Source organism: Lucilia cuprina, chromosome 6 (assembly GCF_022045245.1).
Source record: "Lucilia cuprina isolate Lc7/37 chromosome 6, ASM2204524v1, whole genome shotgun sequence".
Lineage (NCBI taxonomy): Eukaryota > Metazoa > Arthropoda > Insecta > Diptera > Calliphoridae > Lucilia > Lucilia cuprina.
In genome coordinates, this window is record NC_060954.1 from 38,071,443 (window position 1) to 38,095,228 (window position 23,786).

At 31.6% G+C, this 23,786-nt stretch overlaps 1 protein-coding gene across 1 annotated transcript in view; it reads left to right on the forward strand.

The window, feature by feature from the left end:
• LOC111685662 (calcitonin gene-related peptide type 1 receptor) overlaps positions 1 to 22,209 on the forward strand; it is a 66,769-nt gene extending 44,560 nt beyond the window's left edge. The window contains 6 exon segments of the mRNA XM_046953943.1: positions 1,746 to 1,872; positions 2,019 to 2,245; positions 2,373 to 2,549; positions 2,731 to 2,854; positions 17,397 to 17,525; positions 21,364 to 22,209. Of these exon segments, the coding sequence (XP_046809899.1) occupies positions 1,746 to 1,872; positions 2,019 to 2,245; positions 2,373 to 2,549; positions 2,731 to 2,854; positions 17,397 to 17,525; positions 21,364 to 22,149 (1,570 nt within the window). The 3' untranslated portion in view covers positions 22,150 to 22,209.
• The last annotated feature ends 1,577 nt before the right edge of the window (positions 22,210 to 23,786 follow it).

Below are 23,786 nucleotides of genomic sequence, written 5' to 3' on the forward strand. Positions count from 1 at the left end.
CCCGATTATACTTTCTTACTTGTTTTTATGTAATCTTTGTCAAATCTTGTTAGCCAACTCTGATTGTACATTTGTTATACAACTATGTTATGATTTCCCTCTTCTATCATCATGTCTTAACACTTGAACAGCTGAATGTCGTAATAAATATTAGGTCTGTTCGCATACTCGATAATTTGTAACAATTTGCAACAATTGTTATTGGATTCCGTTCGCGTACTTTCGAAAACTTGCAACGAGAGAGTAAGAGAGCGGTAAAAATTACAGTTCGTTAATAGAGAATTTTTTGATTTTACTGAATATTTTTCCCAAGTAAAAAATATCCAACAACAAATGTTTGATTTATGAATATGTAAACAAACCAAAGAATTCAAAAATTTGGTAAATATATAAATTAATAACACACAAATATTAAAAAATTATTTGTAATTATATTTATTTTAAATTTATTTATCATAAATTAGTTTTTAAAAGAGTTTATTTGTCATGAAAAATCATAACAAATATTGTCAATCTAGCGCTTTTAAAACAATTTAGTTTGTCTTTCTCTTATCGATTTTGTGTAAATTTTTATTTTAATAATATGTTTGTATCATGAAGTTTTAAAACAATAATATATTTTTAGTGATACTACATGTTTTGTTAACTTTAAATATCCATTTATTTATAGGAAAAATCAAAGTAAAAATTATTTGTTTTTTTTTTGTTAACGATTGAGATTTCAGCAAAAGAGCATTACCAATCTTTGTTTATAAACAAAAAATTGGATTTCGCGTATTTTTTGACATTTTTTTGATTGAGAGTAAATTAAAAATTACTCTCTAGCATAAAGTTACTGTATATTTCTTACAGGAAAGACCTATTATTGCGAGCGATAGTCAATTTCTTTACGTACAGCTTACGTACTTATGGTTCTTAAAATTTAAAACTTCAAAAATGGAGCTTTTTCAAATCTTTTGCTCTAAAAAGTAAGTTAACGAAGAGATCTGGGAAAGCTAAAAATATATTCATACTCTGTGGACTATAACAAAACGGAATTGGTATATGAGAACCCCTGCATTTTTTTTTGTGTATCACTGTGAAACTATTTACACAAAACCAAAATTAGCATTTTCTGAGTATTTTTTTGTGTCCAGCTTTTTTTGTTTTGTCCAGCTTTTTAAAGCCCAATGTCCAGCTTTTTGCGAATCGGAATCTGGCAACCCTAATTGTAGTACATAAGGCAGTCCTTAAAAACATGTTTATTTTTGTTGTCAAAAACTTAAGATCTGAATATATTAATATGTACCTTCGCAAAGAAAGATTTTTTTGGTGCATATTTTTTACATTTTTAGTTCATATTTTCCCATTTTATAGTGCATATTATAAGAGTATATTTTTAATTTTTTAGTGCATGAAAATCCTTGCCCTGGTTATTATCCACATATTTTCGTAATATTACATTACCTTAATTTAGTGGCGCCTAAACGTATACTTTATATAAAATTATTATTGAATATAAATATAACTCATACGCATCGTTTATTACAATTTCACACATTTTTACATTCATTTACTGGCGCCTAAACGTATACTTTATATTAAATTATTATTTGAGTTTAAATATAACTCATACGCATCGTTCATTACAATGTTATGTATTTTAACAAAAAAATTTCAAATAAAGTTTGTTTTTTTTTAATTATTAGAAGCATTTAAATTCATCCAACAATTAACAATCCCTTATATTATTCCTTCATTTGCAGATCCTTGAAATGTGCTCGTATAACGTTGCACATGAATCTTTTTACATCTTTCGCTGCCAATAACTCATTATGGTTGGTGTGGTATTTGGTTGTGCTGCCGGACGGAGAACTACTGCAACAAAATCCGGTAAGTGTAAAGGAGTGTATAAATTATAAGTAAAAATATTTTGGCACAAAATTTAATGACGATTAAACTTAATTTTATTCTCCTTTTATTTTCATTTTTCAACTTAATGACGCTGATGGTGTAAACCTTTGACCAACTATATACAGCCTATATGTGTTGTTTTACATGTAATTTTACATTATTTTCTTCTAACCAACTATTCCTGGATGCTGTGTGAGGGTTTCTATTTACATACAGTTCTAGTGTCAGCTTTTATATCAGAGAAAAAACTGGTTAAATGGTTGATAGCATTTGGTTGGGGCTCACCAGCTGTTGTCATATTTGTTTATGGTTTGGCGCGTGGTTTAATAGGTTCGCCCACTGATAATGCCCAGTAAGTTTGACATTTAATAATTATATATATTTAAATAAGACATACCTGTTTGCAAAAGTTTTTCTTATTTGAAATTTTTGTTGTTCTCTAAAAAAAAATTTTATTGTTATTTTATCTTTTTTCACAGCTGTTGGATGAATCAAACAAAATTTGAAAATATTTTGGTTGTACCTGTTTGCATTTCAATGTTCCTTAATCTACTCTTCCTGTGTAATATTGTTCGTGTTGTTTTACTAAAAATGAAAGCACCCGCCAGTCTACAAAACAGTTGTGGCCCATCACGTACAGTGCTTCAGGCATTTCGGTGAGTTATAAATGTTACAGCATTTTTTTGCTTCTAATTTTATTTCCTTTGCTATGACCACGTTTAGTTGTCTGTGTGTTTTTTTTAAGAGAAACAATTTTATTTAGCAATTTAAGTTGGCAAAGTTATTAAATGGTATTATATGTTTTAATAAAACATCTCTGTAACTTTTTCATTTTAGTGCCACATTGCTGCTGGTGCCATTATTAGGTTTGCAATATATTTTAACGCCCTTTCGTCCCGATCCCAATCATCCTTGGGAGCATACTTATGAAGTAATTTCTGCATTTACTGCTTCATTTCAGGTGAGTAAAGAAATACTTCATTTAAGTTATTTTTTATTTTATTCATTAATAAGAGGATATATAATTACTGTAATCCAAAAAATGTTTAATATAACCAAGTTAAAACCAATGTCTAAAAATAATTTTAAGTTTTAGTGTAGCTGGCTATTTTTGACATAAAATGTAAATGAAAACAATTTCATAAAAATACTTTATAAGATGATTAAAGCTTAATTTTAATTTTAAATTCTTAAACAAATTGTTCAACTACGAACGGCTGAAAAAACTTTTTCTTAGACAATTTAATAACAAGTAAGCTGAATAAAAAAACAGTAAAGAATCTAATTAATATAAAGAATATTTCATTCGTTTTCTTTCGACGACCAGCTTGTTTATTTTTGCTTTTTAATTTGTATTAATCTTACGGGGTAGACGACTTGATAATTACCACCTCTGAGCCTCTAAGTCTGTAATCGCAAATATATACACAATTTCTTTAGCATACTTGTCGGGTTTCTCACAAAATTTTTGAATGTTTTATCAAGAAGAACAAAAAAGAGAAATTGGCTAGACATTTGCAATTACATATTTATTCTTGAAAATTAATTTAGTCATATGCTTGTTTAAAAAACACTAATTATTTTTGAAAATTTAATTTAAATTTATTCACTATAATTTTTGAACCAAACGAGATATTCTAGTTATTGCAGATCAGACATGAAAGATTCAGCACTTTAGGTTTTTAGTTTTTTTTTTTAATCGAAAAATACCGCTGAACAACCACGACATTTTCGGTACTTTTTGTTACTAATAAAGTTTTAATAAAGTTCATATAATAGTCAATAAACCAATAAAGACTAGTCTATATTCTAGTCCATAGTCTAGTCTAAAATCTAGTGTATAACCTAGTACATAGTTTTTTCTTTTGTTTCGCCATAGACTAGTCTATATTCTAGACCATAGTCTAGTCAAAAGTCTAGTGTATAACCTAGTCCATAGTTTTTTCTTTTATTGCGCCGTGTTGGAAAACATGTACGACTCGCCTCGACTCTATGAACTAAAACACACCCCTTACATTCCCACTACCTGCAGGAAAACCAATTGGTATTACTTCCTGGGGTGGATGAATTTGCCAACAGTATGAAACTCTATATTTCTTACTCTGCCACATTTTGTGACACGATGCTGAGGTCATCATACGGACAATTTCTGCTTTGCGTAATGTTTTTTTCATCGTCGATAAACCGCACAAGCTTTACATGGACACACAGACTGGCAGACATAGCTTATTCGACTCAGGAAGTGATTCAGAGAAGATTGGTATGATTTAAGGTGAGTGTAGGACCAATATTTATATAACATGTACTTATAGCCAAGTTTAGTCCATAGACTATAGTTTCGTATAGTTTCATATCGTTGATAAACCTGTTAATTGCGTTTCATTTGGATTTCAGCATTATGCTGGTTATGTTGGTAACCGTTACACTCTCACATAGAAAAGATTCTAGTGTGTTTTGGTTACTTAAGAATCATGGGCATACGAATGTGACATGTTCCACCTTTTCATCAACTTCGGCACATTTGGAATATCTTGGGACTTCTGTATCCACCAAGTCTCGAAAGGAATTGTGTTAGGTCCTAATTCACTTCACCATGTGGCCGACGAATACACAAATTAATATAAGGGATTAGTTTAAAGTTTCAACGACCCTTGGACTACCTTCTTTGCCAACTTGCTATGGATTTTTCGCGTTTGGTTTTACAAATTTTGTTTATAAGGAACGTCAGATTCTCACGTAGCGTATTATATACATTCGATGTTTCTTTCATGGCTAATCTGAGGGTATAATTCCTGCGAAAACATTTCCTGATTCCCCTAATATAGTCCAGAAGTCGATACACACCCTTAGCCGTATCTTTCAAATAAAAAGATTATATTTTCATTAGGAGAAATATTTATATATAATCTAAAAGAAATATTTTTACTTGCTACACATATCCCCCAAATCTTTAACATTACTTTAGAAAAAATATTACCGAAAAACAATTATAACAGTATAGTCAGGCATGGCCGACCTGTGATACGCTACACCAGCCAGTATATTAAAAATGTAAAGATTTCCTACAAGAGGGCTCTAATTGGGTTGTTTATAAGAAATTTTTGTGGGGGAGTTTGTATGGAGGCAAGGGTCAAACGAGGCCCGGTTTTGTCGATTTTTCTTGACATAATGAGACATATAACATAAGTAGGAGCCCAAAAGCCCTATTTGGGGCAATTGTTTTGAAAATTCACACCAAATAGACACACTAATGGACAGACCTAGTTAAATCTTCCGAATCGATTTAGCTAGTGATTCAGAGTAGATTGGTATACAATAAGGTGAGTGTAGGACCAATATTTTTGAGTGTTATAAACATCAGAACAAATGCACAATACCCTCCCCATTATAGTGGTGTAGGGTATAGAACATATACTTTATAGCCCAGTTTAGTCTATATACTAAAGCTTAGTATATAATCTATATGACAGGCTGATACTCAACCAACAAAGAAAATTATTCTGAGCCTATTGAAGCACGAAATTTCATTTTAGGTCTAACCGACAAAAATATTAAATGTAGTTCTAAATATATTCGTCCTATAAGATAGTATCAATGTAATTGAGTTTCTCCAACATGTTTATATAAAAAATATAAACTTACGTTAAGTGTAATTTTTTACAAACTCTCGCCCATATAAAAATCATTTTTTAATACTCCCACATAATCTAAGAGAAATATATCTCACATCTAATGGTATTTAATCTTTACCATTACTTAGTAAAAAAATATATTTATGTGGAAAATATACTTTATAGCTTACGATACGACAATAAATAATACTCATGTTATAGCAAATACTAAAACAGATTTACATATACAAAGAAATTGTTTCGTCTGTAACGAAAAGACCATGAAATCTTGGTTTTTATTCACAGGATCAAGTATCTTTGTTTTATTTATTTATATTAAATATTAAAATGTTTGCTTATGTTGTGTGTATTTGTTTTTCTGTTTTCCTGTATATAAATAATTCTATGGTTACCAAAAAAATGAAAACAAAGCAAATTGTTTTATGTATGAACAAAAACAAAAATTAAAATAATACATTTTGCAAAATTTATATTCTAAAGCATATTCAAAGAATTCCATAACAATTAAAAACATTAAATGAATCTACAAAATAGAAAATGTTGCTTAAATATTAATCTGACATTTTTCAAGGACAAACAAATTTAATTCATTCGATTTAGTATAAACTAACAAGGCAAATGTTTTTATTTTTTCATTTAGAAATATTTATAAAAATATTAATAAATAAAATAAATTTTATTGGTAGAACTGAATCATTAGTACCCTTCACCTACAGAGGGAATCTCTGTTAAAAACTTCCGCCCCCTCAACAGATAGACTTTCGAACAGACAGAATGTAGGTATGTATGTTAAGAGGGTAAAATGAAAACCCTCTTAACATACATATGCATCTATCTATCTATCTATCTATCTATCTATCTATCTATCTATCTATCTATCTATCTATCTATCTATCTATCTATCTATCTATCTATCTATCTATCTATCTATCTATCTATCTATCTATCTATCTATCTATCTATCTATCTATCTTCTTTTTTTTGGACGTAGTGATAGTATCCTATCATCTAGTGGCCCCACGACATCTCCAATCCACCCCGGCACCGCGTCAGCATTTCATCAGGGTGGGTGGCTTAAGTTTATTTTCTTCTTTAGTTTTTTCTTTTTTATTTTCTTCTTCTTTAGTTCTTTTCTTTTTTATACCCTTCACCTTCGTGAGAAGGGTATATATAAGTTTGTCATTCCGTTTGTAATTTCTATAATATAATTTTCCGACCCTATAAAGTATATATATTCTGGATCCTTATAGGTAGCGGAGATGATTAAGCCATGTCCGTCTGTCTGTCTGTCCGTCTGTCTGTCTGTCTGTCTGTCTGTATGTTTGTTGAAATCAGTTTTTAGAAGACCCCAGATATCTGCGAGATCCGAATCTTCCATAATTCTATCAGACATACGACCGGCAAGAACGCTATTTAAAATCAGCAAAATCGGTCCATAAATAACGGAGATATGAGCAAAAAACCGAGACAACCTCTGAAAATTTCATATAAAATTTAGATTTTTTATTCATGCTCAGACAGAAACTGCAAAAAACAAAAACAAAATACATAACAATACGGTAAATATTGTTATTGTAATTTGTTTATAAAAGCAAAGCAGAGCAAGAGTAGCAGAGCGAGAGCAGCACTAATGTTTTGTTATTGGCTAGAAATATGAAATTAAGTATGTAGAGCCTGGATTAAGTGAGAACCTATAAAAAGGGACTTTCTGGTACTTTTTCGTTCTTCAAAAGGTATTTTTTGAAATTTCTATAATATTGAACCTAGAAACATGAAATTAAGTATGCATGGCCCGGATTAAGTGAGGACCCAAACAAGGGGAGTTTTTGGTACTTTTTCGTTTTTCAAAAGGTACTTTTTGCAATTTCTACAATATTGAACCTAGAAACATGTAATTAAGTATGTATGGCCCGGATTAAGTGAGGACCCATAAAAGGGGACTTTTTCGTTTTTCAAAAGGTACTTTTTGCAATTTCTACAATATTGAACCTAGAAACATGTAATTAAGTATGTATGGCCCGGATTAAGTGAGGACCCATAAAAGAGGACTTTTTGGTATTTTTTCGTTGTTCAAAAGGTACTTTTTGCAATTTCTACAATATTGAACCTAGAAACATGTAATTAAGTATGTATGGCCCGGATAAAGTGAGGATCCATACAAGGGGACTTTTTGGTACTTTTTCGTTTTTCAAAAGGTACTTTTTGCAATTTCTACAATATTGAACCTAGAAACATGTAATTAAGTATGTATGGCCCGGATTAAGTGAGGACCCATAAAAGGGGACTTTTTCGTTGTTCAAAAGGTACTTTTTGCAATTTCTACAATATTGAACCTAGAAACATGTAATTAAGTATGTATGGCCCGGATTAAGTGAGGACCCATAAAGGGGGACTTTTTGGTATTTTTTCGTTGTTCAAAAGGTACTTTTTGCAATTTCTACAATATTGAACCTAGAAACATGTAATTAAGTATGTATGGCCCGGATTAAGTGAGGACCCATAAAAGGGGACTTTTTGGTACTTTTTCGTTCTTCAAAAGGTACTTTTTGCAATTTCTACAATATTGAACCTAGAAACATGTAATTAAGTATGTATGGCCCGGATTAAGTGAGGACCCATACAAGGGGACTTTTGGTACTTTTTCGTTTTTCAAAAGGTACTTTTTGCAATTTCTACGATATTAAACCTAGAAACATGTAATTATGTATGTATGGCCCGGATTAAGTAAGGACCCATAAAGGGGACTTTTTGGTACTTTTTCGTTTTTCAAAAGGTACTTTTTGCAATTTCTACGATATTAAACCTAGAAACATGTAATTAAGTATGTATGGCCAGGATTAAGTGAGGACCCATGAAAGGGTACTTTTTGGTACTTTTTCATTCTTCAAAAGGTACTTTTTGAAATTTCTATAATATTGAACCTAGAAACATGTTATTAAGTTCGTATATCCCGGATTAAGTGAGAACCAGTAAAAGGGGACTTCTTGGTACTTTTTCGTTCTTCAAAAGGTACTTTTTACAATTTCTACAATATTGAACCTAGGAACATGTAATTAAGTTTGTATGGCCCGGATTAACTGAGGACCCATAGATGGGGACTTTTTGGTACTTTTTCGTTCTTCAAAAGGTACAAAAGGCTTTAAACACATCATGGTGAAGGGTATATAAGATTCGGCACAGCCGAATATAGAACTCTTACTTGTTTATTCCTACATCCTCCTATCGTGGGAGGTTCGGAACTCTCAAGCATCTTTTTTTGATAACTTCATTAATATAGTTTTCACAATGATTCCACTCTTGCTTCGATTTCAGCATAATTCTTATTATATTATCTGCTGAAATCATCTCACATAACTTTATTCATTCATTTATCCACTTTGGGCATTCAAATAGTACATGTTTTGACGTTTCTTCACATGCTCCACATGCCTCACAACTGGCACTGCTTCTCAAATTAAACCTGTATAAATACTGGTTGAAGGCTCCATGGTTTGTCAAGAATTGGGTCATGTAATAACCAACATTTCCATGTGATCTTTCGATCCATTCTTTGATGTTTGGTATCAGATTGTAGGTATATCTCCCCGTTGTCTCATGTGACCATCTTTGCTGCCACATATTCATCATATCTCCACTTCTCGTTTTCGTTTTTCTGCTTGGTTCATATCGCTGGATTGAATTATGTTTAACTCCTTGTATATTTCATCTTTTTCTATTATTTGAAGGTCGATAGGTAAGAGCCCAGCAATCACCAGAGCTGCTGATGTTGGTACTGTGCAATATGCCGAAATAATTCTTAGCGCGCTGATTCTTTGTGGTTTTTGTAGCTCTCTTACTCTACAGTTTTTGTCCATCACTGTTGCAAAAATGTTGGGGCTGCATACAGAATTTGTGAATGGACGACACTATTTATTAGTTTTCTTGTGTATGGCTTTAGGCCACCAAGGTTTGGCATTATTCTGGCCAGTGATGCTGCGGTTTTTATAGTTTTGTTTCTAATATTAGTGATGTGTTGTTTAAAGCATAACCCTTCCACAAGAAAGGGCCCAGTACTGACCCATGTGGAACCCCGGCTGTTATTTGGTAGGTTTTTTTTCCATCATCTGTATCATACAGTAGGATTCTGTTATCCAAGTAGTCCGCTATTATTGTGTGCATATAATCATGCACCCCTTTGTGTTTGAGAGCTTCTAATATCATTCTCCATTTGGCCGTGTTAAAGGCATTTTTAACATCTAAGGTTATTATAGCACAGAAACCTTTTGCGAATTTAGATTCCATCGCTGTTTTTACAACGTCATTAATGGCATCAACAGCACATCTTTCCTTTCTGAAGCCATACTGATTACGTGATAAGCCGCCAAGTTCATCTATACGTTTTGTAAGTCTGTTGAGTATTAAGCTCTCAAATAGTTTTCCTAGTGAATCAAGCATGCATAAAGGTCTGTATGAGCTTGGTTCGTTTAATGCTTTGTCTCCTTTTCGCAGGAGAACAAATTTCTGTATTTTCCACTTCGCGGGGAATTTTCCTGTTGGTAGGCATAAGTTAAACGTGCGTAGTAGCAAATCAGGCCAGGTTTCGCTTACTAATTTTAAGACTATATTTGGAATGCCATCCGGACCGGGACATTTTCCAACTTTTAGCTTTTTTGTTGCTATTTTTAGTTCCTCTTCACTTAGAGGATAGAAACCATTTGGTTGCTGTAATGCTTCTTCTCTACTCTTCTTGTCTTTGTCAAGTGGGAAGAGTGTTTCGACTATTTTATTTGCCCACTCTGGTTCTTTGATTCCAGGTATGGGTTTTATGACACCTAGTGTTTTTCTGACTATCTGATAGGGTTTACCCCAGGGATCTGAATCAATTTCATTACAGAGTTCAAGCCAGCATCTTCTTTTGCTCTCTTTAATGGCTTTTCTCAACACTTTACGACATCTTCTGTATTGTAATTTAAGAGTGAGATCTTCATGGCTTCTCGTAGTTTCTCTGCGTGCTATTAAACACCTTCTCCTTAGCTCTCGCACTTCATCGTTCCACCAGTACACGGATGGTTTGTTTCGGTATGGTTGGACTCTCGCCATTCCTACATTACAAGCCTTTGTTAATATATCAGTCAGTGATTTTACGGCGCACTGAACATTGTCTTCTATTGGAGTTCTTAAATTTCTCGCTTTTATTCTAAGTATATAGTCAACTAATTTATCCTCTTTAAGTTTCCTAACATTCCACTTAGGAAGACTTATATCGTTTTGTGCTAAAGCAGAATTGTCGTCAATGCAAAATGTGATGTATTGGTAGTCACTTAGTGTAAAATCTTCAAGTACCATCCAATTCATGTTGTCATTATAAAGATTGGTTGTTCCAAATGTAATGTCAATTATACTTCCTCCCGGAGGTCTCCTAAAAGTATATTTTTGACCTTCGTTGAATATAGTAAGACCAAGACTGCCAATCATCTCGCTCACTGTTGCACCCCTATTGTCTAGTATATTACAGTTCCATTCTGGGGATTTACTATTGAAATCTCCTCCAATCAGAACCTTACTTCTCGCTCCTCGAATAGATTCCTCTAAGTTGATTATAGCTGCAGCAAATTCTTCGTGACATGTATTAGGCGAAAAATAACAACTGTAGATTCTCACATTATCGACTGTTACATATACAAATCCAATGTTGCTTTCGTCAATTACTTTAACATTTACATTTTTGTTTCTTATTATTATAGCTGCACAGTGGCTGATATCTTTGTACCAATTGAGAGATGATATTTTACCATATGGTTCGCTAACTAACACTATATCTATATCGTCTTCTGCTGACTTCTGCATTATAAGATCTTGTGCTTCTCTTCCTTGACCAAGGTTTATCTGAAGAAACTTTCTAGTCATTTCGTTGGTTTTCTCTTCTATTGTTTATACAAAACATACTGCCTATGTAGTGTTTTGTATTCTATAAACCCTCTTCTTGGCATATGATGCACCTCATTTCTTCTTTACAGTCTTTGAATTTGTGACCGGAATTGCAGCATTTTCTGCAGATATTTGTTCTATCTACACCATTGCAAGACTTTGCCATATGAACTTGATCTAGGCATTTGAAGCATTGTATAGCTTTATCCTTTTTTCTCACTCTGCACATCACACATCCTATTCGAATTTTGTTGTTTCTTAAAAGGATAGCGGCAGCATCCTCCTGGATTTGAACCAAGGCTTGCTTTGTCTTTCCGAAGGATTCTCTAACATTGAGGATTTTAATACCAGTGAGCACCATGTCTGTCGCAGTTTTGAGTGCACTTATAATATCCTCCTGCTCTGTTGATTCGTCCATGTCTCTTATGTCGACTATGCAGTTCTTTTTAACCGTTTTAATTGTGACATTGTTTCCCAATGTGTTTCCAATAGCACGCGTTAATTTTTCTGCCTGTCCCTCGCCTTTGTTGAATTTAATTAGGATATCGCCGTTTATGGTTCTTCTCATTGTTTTTATATCTACACCGATTTTACTGGGGTCAATATTCTTCTTCATTTCTTTCAACACATCAGCGTAAGTAGCATCAGTATTTGCCTTTATTGTCAACGCTTCTATCTATCTATCTATCTATCTATCTATCTATCTATCTATCTATCTATCTATCTATCTATCTATCTATCTATCTATCTATCTATCTATCTATCTATCTATCTATCTATCTATCTATCTATCTATCTATCTATCTATCTATCTATCTATCTATCTATCTATCTATCTATCTATCTATCTATCTATCTATCTATCTATCTATCTATCTATCTATCTATCTATCTATCTATCTATCTATCTATCTATCTATCTATCTATCTATCTATCTATCTATCTATCTATCTATCTATCTATCTATCTATCTATCTATCTATCTATCTATCTATCTATCTATCTATCTATCTATCTATCTATCTATCTATCTATCTATCTATCTATCTATCTATCTATCTCTATCTATCTATCTATCTATCTATCTATCTATCTATCTATCTATCTATCTCTATCTATCTATCTATCTATCTATCTATCTATCTATCTATCTATCTATCTATCTATCTATCTATCTATCTATCTATCTATCTATCTATCTATCTATCTATCTATCTATCTATCTATCTATCTATCTATCTATCTATCTATCTATCTATCTATCTATCTATCTATCTATCTATCTATCTATCTATCTATCTATCTATCTATCTATCTATCTATCTATCTATCTATCTATCTATCTATCTATCTATCTATCTATCTATCTATCTATCTATCTATCTATCTATCTATCTATCTATCTATCTATCTATCTATCTATCTATCTATCTATCTATCTATCTATCTATCTATCTATCTATCTATCTATCTATCTATCTATCTATCTATCTATCTATCTATCTATCTATCTATCTATCTATCTATCTATCTATCTATCTATATATCTATATATCTATCTATCTATATATCTATCTATCTATCTATCTATCTATCTATCTATCTATCTATCTATCTATCTATCTATCTATCTATCTATCTATCTATCTATCTATCTATCTATCTATCTATCTATCTATCTATCTATCTATCTATCTATCTATCTATCTATCTATCTATCTATCTATCTATCTATCTATCTATCTATCTATCTATCTATCTATCTATCTATCTATCTATCTATCTATCTATCTATCTATCTATCTATCTATCTATCTATCTATCTATCTATCTATCTATCTATCTATCTATCTATCTATCTATCTATCTATCTATCTATCTATCTATCTATCTATCTATCTATCTATCTATCTATCTATCTATCTATCTATCTATCTATCTATCTATCTATCTATCTATCTATCTATCTATCTATCTATCTATCTATCTATCTATATATCTATCTATCTATCTATCTATCTATCTATCTATCTATCTATCTATCTATCTATCTATCTATCTATCTATCTATCTATCTATCTATCTATCTATCTATCTATCTATCTATCTATACTTGGTTGTAAAAAATGCTACCTTTCCTAGCCAGCAGTTATATTTCTTTTATTCTAAACACAATGTAAATTTTAGCATCTGATACTGATTTATGGTAAAAAGATATGCAGTCTTGAAATATGTATAAAAAATAAACCGATTTGCATACTCATATAAATATTGTATGTTTTACAAGTAGCCATTTTTTTGCAATGCGATGCATTTACATAAATGTAAATGGAAATCTCTGCTGTTATTTGAAGTTGATTTATTTATAAAAATCTTACTTGTAACAATTGACAGAAAAATACAATATTTTTAAAATTTTTTTCTTGCACTAAATGGTTGAAATGTTACAAATGTTTTTCAAAATCTGAAATATTGGAGAAAGAGACGTGTCTTGAATGATGGTAATGTTTAGAACTTAAGCTAAACTAATGTTATAAGTTTTAAGTAAATCATAACGAAGTTTATTTAAATCATAACAAAATTTATTTAAAATATTTTTTTGATAATAACATACATATAGGAGGACGTATGATTAATATTTAATACAAAGTATATTCATTCGTCCTCAATTTGTGTTATTAAAAGGAAACATAATTTTTTTCCAATATTAGAAAAAGGTTTTAAGTTCATAACATCATTTATTATAAGCTTTCTTTTGGGAAACAACAAAAAACTATTTTTTTTTTTTTGTCACACGATGTTTTTCTTTTAAAGTTTGTTTGAGAAATAAAAGAGAAGTGCAACAATAAACTTTTTAGTTCCGCCAACAACAAATATTCAAACGAAAAGAAAACTTTAACTTTAATAGTAGCACTTTTCCTGCTATTTGTTAAAGAAATGCTTTACACAACTTTCTGCTTTTTTTCTGAGCAATGTTTGTATTCGATTTAGTTTCTTTAAAATTGTGAGGGTTGGTGTGTTTATATTTTCATTTTCCAAGTGTTTTTCATTTTAGCTCTATTTATACATATATTCATACATTCATATGCAGTAAAAAAGTTATCTATCCCCTTTTATTTGCACACTTTAAAGATTCTCGACAATAGTAAAAAAATAACCTTGAACAAAAACTGCTTGTTTTTTATACCCTACATCTCTATAAGATATTATGCGCTTGTATGTTATGTGTTTTACCATGTTGGATTTTGAAAAAAATTGTTATAAAAAATAAAAGCTATATTTCAGAATTTCGTCATTTGGACTTATTTTATCCTCCTAATGTAGGGTTTTATTAAGGTCTTGCTTAACCGACTTAACTTTTTCTCATGTATTTTTTTATATTTTTTTAGAAATATGAACAGTTTATTGCACTTTTTTCTAGTATTTTTTTTTTTGTGTTTTTTTTGTCACATTCAAAAAGTCCCTTGAAAATCATAACAAAAAAATATATGCATTTTTTCTTTAAGCTTAAAAAAGTGTAAAATTTCGTTAAAGGTGGAGTAAAAATCGGATTTACTTTGAAATTTTAGTTTTCTTATGGCCTTTGTATGCAAATTTCTTTTTTGCAATATTTCTTGTTGTGGTGTTGTTATGACACTTTTTGCACCTAAGACAGACAATTTGAGAAATATTTTTTTAAGTGTGGAAAATCTAGTAAACAAATATGTATATTTTATTTATTTTGTTGTAATGCTTTTATGCAATTTTCTATTATGCAACGTTGCTCTCTTTAAATGTGTGAAAAAAAAAACATTGTTTTTAGCTTTTCCTAGTAAGTATTTAAATTGTGTATTTTCCAAAGTCGTCATTAAGGAGATACATGTAAATGAGATTCTAAATTTATTATATCCTTCACCTTCGTGAGAAGGGTATATGTATATAAGTTTGTCATTCCGTTTGTAATTTCTATAATATAATTTTCCGACCCTATAAAGTATATATATTCTGGATCCTTATAGATAGCAGATTCGATTTAGCCATTTCAGTCTGTCCGTATCTCCATCTGTCTGTCTGCGTGTATGTTGAAATCAGTTTTCAGAAGACCCCAGATATCTGCGAGATCCGAATTTTCAATAATTCTATTGGAAATACGATCGATTAGAAAGCTATTTAAAATCAGTGCAATCGGTCCATAAATAACGAAGATATGAGTAAAAATCCGTGACCACCTCTGAAAATTTCATGAAAAATTTACATTTTTCGTGCGTGCTTATACAAAACAATAAACAAACAAAAACAAATCACAGTTGAATTTTCTATAATATTGAACCTAGAAACATGAAATTTTTGGACTTTTTGGTACTTTTTCTTTCTACAAAAGGTACTTTTTGAATTTTCTATAATATTGAACTTAGAAACATGATATTAGGTATGTAGAGCCCTGACTAGCCCAGAACACAAAAAAGGGGACGTTTTGGTACATTTTTGTTCTTCAAAAGGTACTTTTTGAAATTTTTATAATATTGAACCTAGAAATATGAATTATGATGAATTTAGGTCGTATAAAATGGGATACAATTAGTATTTTTTGATTTTTTGTAATAAAATTCGTAATGACTGTTTTTTAACACATCATAGTGAAGGGTATATAAAATTCGGCACAGCCGAATATTGAACTCTTACTTGTTTTTTAATAATGCTATGAAACCCCCTTTGGGTGAAAAAATCCTTCCCTAACTCTACTAACCTCTTTTGTCTGTATTCATCTGTGATTGCTGAAAGGAAAAGTTACTTCTCCTAATCTCGTCCTCCAAAAAAGTTGATAACTTGACAGTCATCTATACCGAACGAGTAGTTTGAGCACAAATTTTACTTGTATTTTGTTATTTTAACAAAAACTCAAACTACTCACATGTTATCTAGAAACAACACATTATTTATTTCAACAATTTAATTTAAAGTAAATTATTATTAGTTTGAACACAAGTTTTATTTGTATTTTGTTATTATAAAGAATGTAGAGACATGTATACAGTGTATACATTGTATATACAAAATGTCCTAAGAAATATACTTGTGCCTCTATTAAACCTATTGTGCGCACCTTAATCAGTACCTCAGGTGGATATCGAACCCACCACTACCTGTCTACCAGACTAAAATATTAACCACTAACCTACTGAAGGCCACTAATTTAAGACTCGGTGTCATTTACCATAAAAAGACCGTGTCTCAAGATTTTCCTATAGTAATGCACTTTTTTATGGGCCCTAAAGATGATCACTTTTTTGACTAAAATCTTGTTTTCTAAAGCAAAGTTATATCATAGCGAAGAAAGCAGCAGAAAATTTTATATTGTAAAATTGCACCTGATTGACGACAACTATCGTATACGTGATAACGATTTTTTGCTATTAGAAATATTAAGTATACGCCTAATATGCAGAATCAAAGTAAAACTCATGAAATTTTTTAAAGTTTTTTTTTCAATTTTGAGGATGTTTAAGATAAAATTTTAATGATTTTATATGTTGTAAAGTTTTGTAAGATATGAGAAAAATCATCAATTGTTTGCTCAAATAACACAGAGACTCCACAGTTTTTGGTCTTTTATGCATAAATCTTTGGGCAAAACTGGATGACACGGTTCTTTTATTTTTATTTTATCGCGTAGTTATGTTCGTCGCACAGAGTTATTGAAACCACTGTAATAAACAACAATATTGTACGTTCGACTGACATATTTAGGTGGTGAAACTTTATCATCGTTATTGTTCTTGTACTTAAAATAAAGAAGACGTTTGAAATAAAAGTTCTGTAAAATTATAAAAAAAGAAGAGATATAACAAAATTTGGAATTATTCGTTACAAAAATATTGTTAATGGTTGTAAGCAAATTGAAATAGTGAAAAAATATATGTTAATATTCAATTATAAGTTTTGGCCATTCTAATATAATTTACTTTTTTCTCTAATTTTTACAGGGTCTATGTGTGGCCACCTTCTTTTGTTTCTTTAACGGTGAAGTGATCGCTCAGATGAAACGTAAATGGCGTACAACATTTCTAAGTAATCGGCCGCGCGCAAATTCCTACACAGCCACTCAGGTCTCGGTAAGATTTTGTATATTGTGCGTGTGTGTGCGTGTAAGTGTTGTTAATGTAGTTGCCATCTATTTATTTGGTTTTTTGCTATTACGTTATGTGTTTTAATTATTTTTTTTCTCACTTTTTCATTAATGCAGTTCTTTTGTTATTAATTTATGAACTGAAATTTGCTTATTTTGTTTGATTCTTTTATAATGATCTGCTATTTTTCTGTTCATCCTTCTTGCAATATTTGTACAAATTAAGAGTAATTATGTTACATTACAATGCCGAGAAATAATAAAATTGTATAAATGAAAATATCAACCAAAATAGTTTAAACACAATAAGACATTAACAAATTTTCAAGATATAACTTACGAAAGTGTATGAATATTAGTGTTTTTCTTTTCCTGGACTATCTTATTAACTAGTTAGGTAGTTAGATAGTTATTTAATTAGTTAGTAAGTTAGTTAGTTATTTAGTTAATTAGTTAGTTAGTAAGTTAGTTAGTTAGTTAGTTAGTTAGTTAGTTAGTTAGTTAGTTATTTAGTTAGTTAGTTAGTTAGTTAGTTAGTTAGTTAGTTAGTTAATTAGTTAGTTAGTTAGTTAGTTAGTTAGTTAGTTAGTTAGTTAGTTAGTTAGTTAGTTAGTTAGTTAGTTAGTTAGTTAGTTAGTTAGGTAGTTAGTTAGTTAGTTAGTTAGTTATGTAGGTAGTAAGTTAGTTAGTTAGTTAGTTAGTTAGTTAGTTAGTTAGTTAGTTAGTTAGTTAGTTAGTTAGTTAGGTAGGTAGGTAGGTAGGTAGGTAGGTAGGTAGTAAGTTAGTTAGTTAGTTAGTTAGTTAGTTGGGGGAATGGTTTTCCTTCCTTTTCGGTACTTGTGATCTCCGTGAAAACCAGCCTGTATTTCTCATACTACTACTTAGTAACGCATCAGAGTAAAGATCATAGAAAAGAGCTCTTCCAAGTCATCTCCGGTGTCAAAGTGACACATTCCAATCTCGATATTCTCAAAGTGATGATATTTGACCACCTGAGTTCCAAGTGTAAAATTTGAGGTATTTAGAAAGCGGGCATCTAAATTTTGAAATTAATTAACCTTCTGGTGAAAAGAACCAGTTCGGTTTTGGTGCGGATGACACTCAGGCCGTTTCCCCTGGCCCATGCTAGAGGGTTGATTCCCTGAGTTCACTTATTGTGGGAAGATATTCCTTGTGAATAAGAAGCTCAACGTCGTCATCATATGCGACACTTAGGTCACCTAGTGTATCAATTATTGCAGATATATTCACGTTATTAAGATGTCCATACAAACTTTTTATATCAAGTGCCTTCTCTGACCTGACCTCCCATTTAGATATACGTGTTGTGACCCAGAAATTATCAGGAGAGGTGATGTTTGATAATGACGATGACAGTCTAATTGTTTTTAGTTTTTGGCGATACTACGGTTCACTTTTACCGCTTTGGGGATAAATACCACTGTAACCTTTTACATATTAAAAAAATATTTAATTAAACCTTTTCCATAAACAATCATCCGTTTTATAGAATAATACAAAGTTTATATACATTAAATTTCATGCTCAACAGATGCCAAAAAAAGTGTTGAGGCTTTGTTTAAAATAAATTTGTTTTTATTTTTGGAAAAATTTAAGTATTTTTCTTGGAGAACTAAAACACACATACATATAAAGCACGTTTAAATAATAAGAATAAGAAAAAGCACTGACAAGAAGTGTTGTTAAGGGTTTAGTTGTTGCCATTGCTATCTAATGCTTTCTTTCGTTCATTATTTCCAAGTTTTCAGATGTTTTGCAATTGCAACATAAACTGGTTTCAAGGAATTATGTTGTTGCGGTTAGAGGTTAGGTCATGCCAAGAGTAAACCACAGAGAAAGGTTATTTGTTTCGTCAACCATTCCTTAGATGGTTTATGTTGTTTCTAAAAAGTTTCTGTTGTCAAAGTTTAGTTTTTAGATTTGTTTAACTTTTTGCTTGTATTTGTAAAAGATTTTCCTTTTTTGTCATAATTTAAAGTTAATTTGAAAAGTTATGTCGTGAAAGAAAAACCGTATAAAGTGTTTAAGTTTTCTATGAATCTCGGTGATAATGAAGCACTTTAGATGAAGATAAAATTAAAGGCAAATTTTCGTGTCAGGACAATGCGAAAGGAGAAACTTGTAATTTATATTCTGTCTTTACCTGTATGTGCAAAATTGTAAAGGCAAGTAATGAGTACTTAGAGAAGATTAGTAAGATTAGAATGTCAAAGGTTAGATAATTGTGTATTGCTGTTAAACGAATAAGAATGCACAGTGGGATTAATTGCAAGCAAGGACAATCCTCCCTCTTTATTGTGTATTTCTTTACATAAACTAAATACCATAGTTGTTTTCGATATATTATTCAACAAAACATGTTCAATAATCAGTTCGGCCGGACCTTCTAGAACCCGTTTAAATGATTGATTAATAGTGTAATTTTTAGACCAGTAGTTCGACCGGATACCAAGAACTTTTCATTTAACATTCCACGTAGGACTTCTCCTGTCCATCGACTTACCAGATTACGAAGAAACAGTCAGGAAGTTATCCCAAAGAAGTCAATGTTGCTTGTGTAGTTTTGACCTGATTTTGTGTTTTTGTGCGCTTTCTAAATTACATGGAGACTGTAAAGTGACTACATCTGCTTTCATTTATAAAGGGGACACTAAAGTAACGAATGTCTTTATTTTCGTTTGCATATAGATTCGTGACAAAAGACGAATTAGATCCAATTTGGTTAGACGTTATTAGAAATTTACTCTTTCCACTAGGCATGACTCGATTGCAGTTACAATAATTGGTTGATAATCATTGTATTTTTCCAATTATAAATCTATATCCGCCGCTGACTAGATTTATGGTCACTTGTTAACCACGACTTGTTTCTGGATATAACCCCGAACGGCTTTTGACTTAGACAGGTTTGAGCTGGCTCTGTTTTGCTCAGAGAAGATTTCAGTCCCACTTCTAAAACTTCTCCAAAAGTTGGGCTCTTTACTTCTGATCTCTCACGGGAAATTTTAACTTAATAAAGCTTCCCTAATATTGCCCGGGGTTAAAGACAAGTTACCAGTACATTAAATCTATGGGGACTTTACTTAAAATTATTTAACTTGCGATCGAGCGAAGAAAACCAGTGTATCTCAACCGGTAGGCCGAATAACAGAGTTATGTACAAAAGTGATGGTTTTGCATTACGAATGTTATGCAACGTCGTAACGTTGGTCATAAAGTCAAGTATTCGAGCAAAGTGCTTGTATATTGTTCGTTGAAGCCATGTAATGTGAAAATAGACCCAGCGAGTTCTTTGCATGACACAAAGGGACGGTGGGCAATCGTATCAAGCTCACCGTGTGGTTAAAATAGTACCAACTTCAGACAGATGTGCAAGTAAAACTCATTAACACTTGAAGATCTCATCTTACTTTTTTAATTTGTTCAAAAAGGTCTATTTAATTTTGCTGAATTAAATATTCTTTAAAACATTGAGTTATCTTTAAAGTTTCTACTGACAAACGGACACCACAACATCTCTCAAAAATAATGCAATTTACACATTCAAACTTTAATAAAAAATTTTTAAAATTTTTCTGAAATTTGTTATTTAATATTACGCATATTTACTTATTTTGCTTTTTGCTCTTTTTTTTATTTTAGCTTATCTCTAAAAATGTATGTATATAGTAAATTACTTTTGCTTAGAACAAAATTTCAAATAAAACTCTAACTTAAACGCAATAAATTCAATTGGCTTTAAAGACAAGCATTTTTTTCCCTGTTAATAGAAAATCACAAAATCTCAGTTCTTTTGATTATAGTTCGTACGTTGTGGACCCGCTATGCCCGGTGAAGAGAAAGTATGACTAAAAGAGTTGTCGTCAGTGGTAACGCGAAGAGCGTCTAGTGCTGTTACATCAGCAACATCTTCATCTACACGTCATCATCATCAACAACAGCAACGCCAACGATCCCATAGCACAGCACAAACATCAGCGCATCAACAGCAACATCATCATCAAGCAACATCTCATTATAGTCGTGGTACGATGGGTTTTTTAAGTGGCTTAAGGAAAGCTCATTTATTACGACGCAAAACATTAGATTCGACAAATTCACGCATTACCCAACCATTAATGGAAGAAACACAAAGGACATCAATAACAATGCAACCAACTGAGCAAAATGCAAGCGACTGTTGTCTAATGGTAACAACAACAGATGTGTCCGATGACAGAGATGAAATACAACATGCTGTTGATATTAACTCTACCAGCAATAATACCATTGCGACGACAACAACAAAAAGAACTACAACAATACAACCAGCATATGAACAAATTTTACAACATACAACGACAGCATTACCAACCACTGCTACCAGCATAATTAACCCATTAGGTACATTACCAATAATCCCGGAAACTAGTACGAGTAGTATGTGTGACAAAACAAATGTTCCAAATCCTAGTTGTACAACAGCACCGTCTACTGCAGCAATTGAACCCACCAGCAGTTTGATCGAAATAGCCACCTCTAATTCCACCTCCAACACAAATAACATTTCAAGTCCGCATGACAACAAATTAGTCGATGAGGTACTTTAATTTTAAAACAATGTGTTTACTTTGGGCCAAAATAAATAGAAACATTTTTAAGTTCCTTGATTTTTTGGTTTTTATTTTGCATTATAAAAATACGAAAGAAAACGAAATATTTATTTATAATTTTCCAAAAACATAAACGGATGTTTCCGAATGTAAATACTGGATCAAGTTAATTTAAGTTATTTTATATGTAAACAGTGTGACAGATAATAGTTAGAACATACTAATGACATATAAGAAGGCACAGTCGTTCGATAATATCTCATTTTGATATGATATTCTTACGCCTATAAAACGTCTTAACGTTTTTAAAACGTCACTTTAAAATTCAAATTCATACCTAGAACCCAATCGGGCCTACTTTACGCTTCTTTTATGTATTATTAAAGAAAAAACCTTATATAGTGTTCACGGAATTTATTATTGACCGATGTTCAGAAACTCCTGGACGTAAATAATTCGTAAGAATTTTTAAATCAATGTTCGTAGGAGATGTTATATAAGGAATAATACCACGCCATAGATCTTTTAATCTATGATTAGAGGTTTACTATAGTCCTGTGTGTTCATGACAATGGGACTTGCCCGTCACATGCCTTACAATTGCAAGCAGAGTGCTCCAGAGTTTCACTTTAATGCCAACCAGAATATATACCATCATATTAACCTTGAAAGCTTCATTATTCTAGGACACTTTTTGGGATTCTTTAAACAAAATATAATTTAATTAAAATCTCTCGTTGCATCGAATGCTTTTTCGTTCAGATTTCGGTCAGATTTAATTTCTCGATCTGTCTTCCTCTTAAGCAAGTAGATTCGTTCTTTCGTTGCCGGCTAATCTCGAGTATATTTGTGTCCATTTGAAGAAAACCTTATATCAGTGAGTGTATTCGGGTAAGGCTTTCTTACAATCCAACACAATCTTAGATTTAACATTATCGTCTGATAGCGTTCCTGTTCTGGGTCTTCAATATAAAACTTCATGCCTGCTTTATCGTCCAATTTAGAGCCATCTGTATAGCAACAGGTAATGTTCCCTTTGACCATATATTATAACTGAGATCAGAGTATGGTATGCAATCAGGCACGTCCCATGATTATGCACAGTCTTCCAATGTATCCAGTATACATTAGTGATGTGTCTTATAACTGATTTTGGTCAGTTCGGCTAAAGTTATGTTCTACCTCAAATTTTATTTATGTTTTATCTGGCAACGTTTCCAGAGCCATGATTGACGTGGTACTTATGATATCAGTTATACCCTAGCAGCTGTACGCTATACTTGCTATGTTAGTTTGATATTACATTTAGAAATGTATTTAGAGCTCTTCTACTCATGTGTTTTGGATAATTTCGCATTAAAAGTATTACAACATCTGTAAGAGGCTTATTATCGTGGTTACTCAGAGTAAAGAGGACTAACTGCCGCCAGGTGGTGTATCGTGAAATACCCGTTCGTTACTACATCCGTAAGAGACTTATTATCGTGGTTACTCAGAGTAAAGAAGACCAACTGCCGCTATGTGGTGTATGTGTGGTGTGAGGCTACCTATCATGGTTACTCAGGGTAAAGGAGACAAACTAACAGCATGTGGTGTATCGCGAAGTACTCTTTTCCTAATTGTTATACATCTCG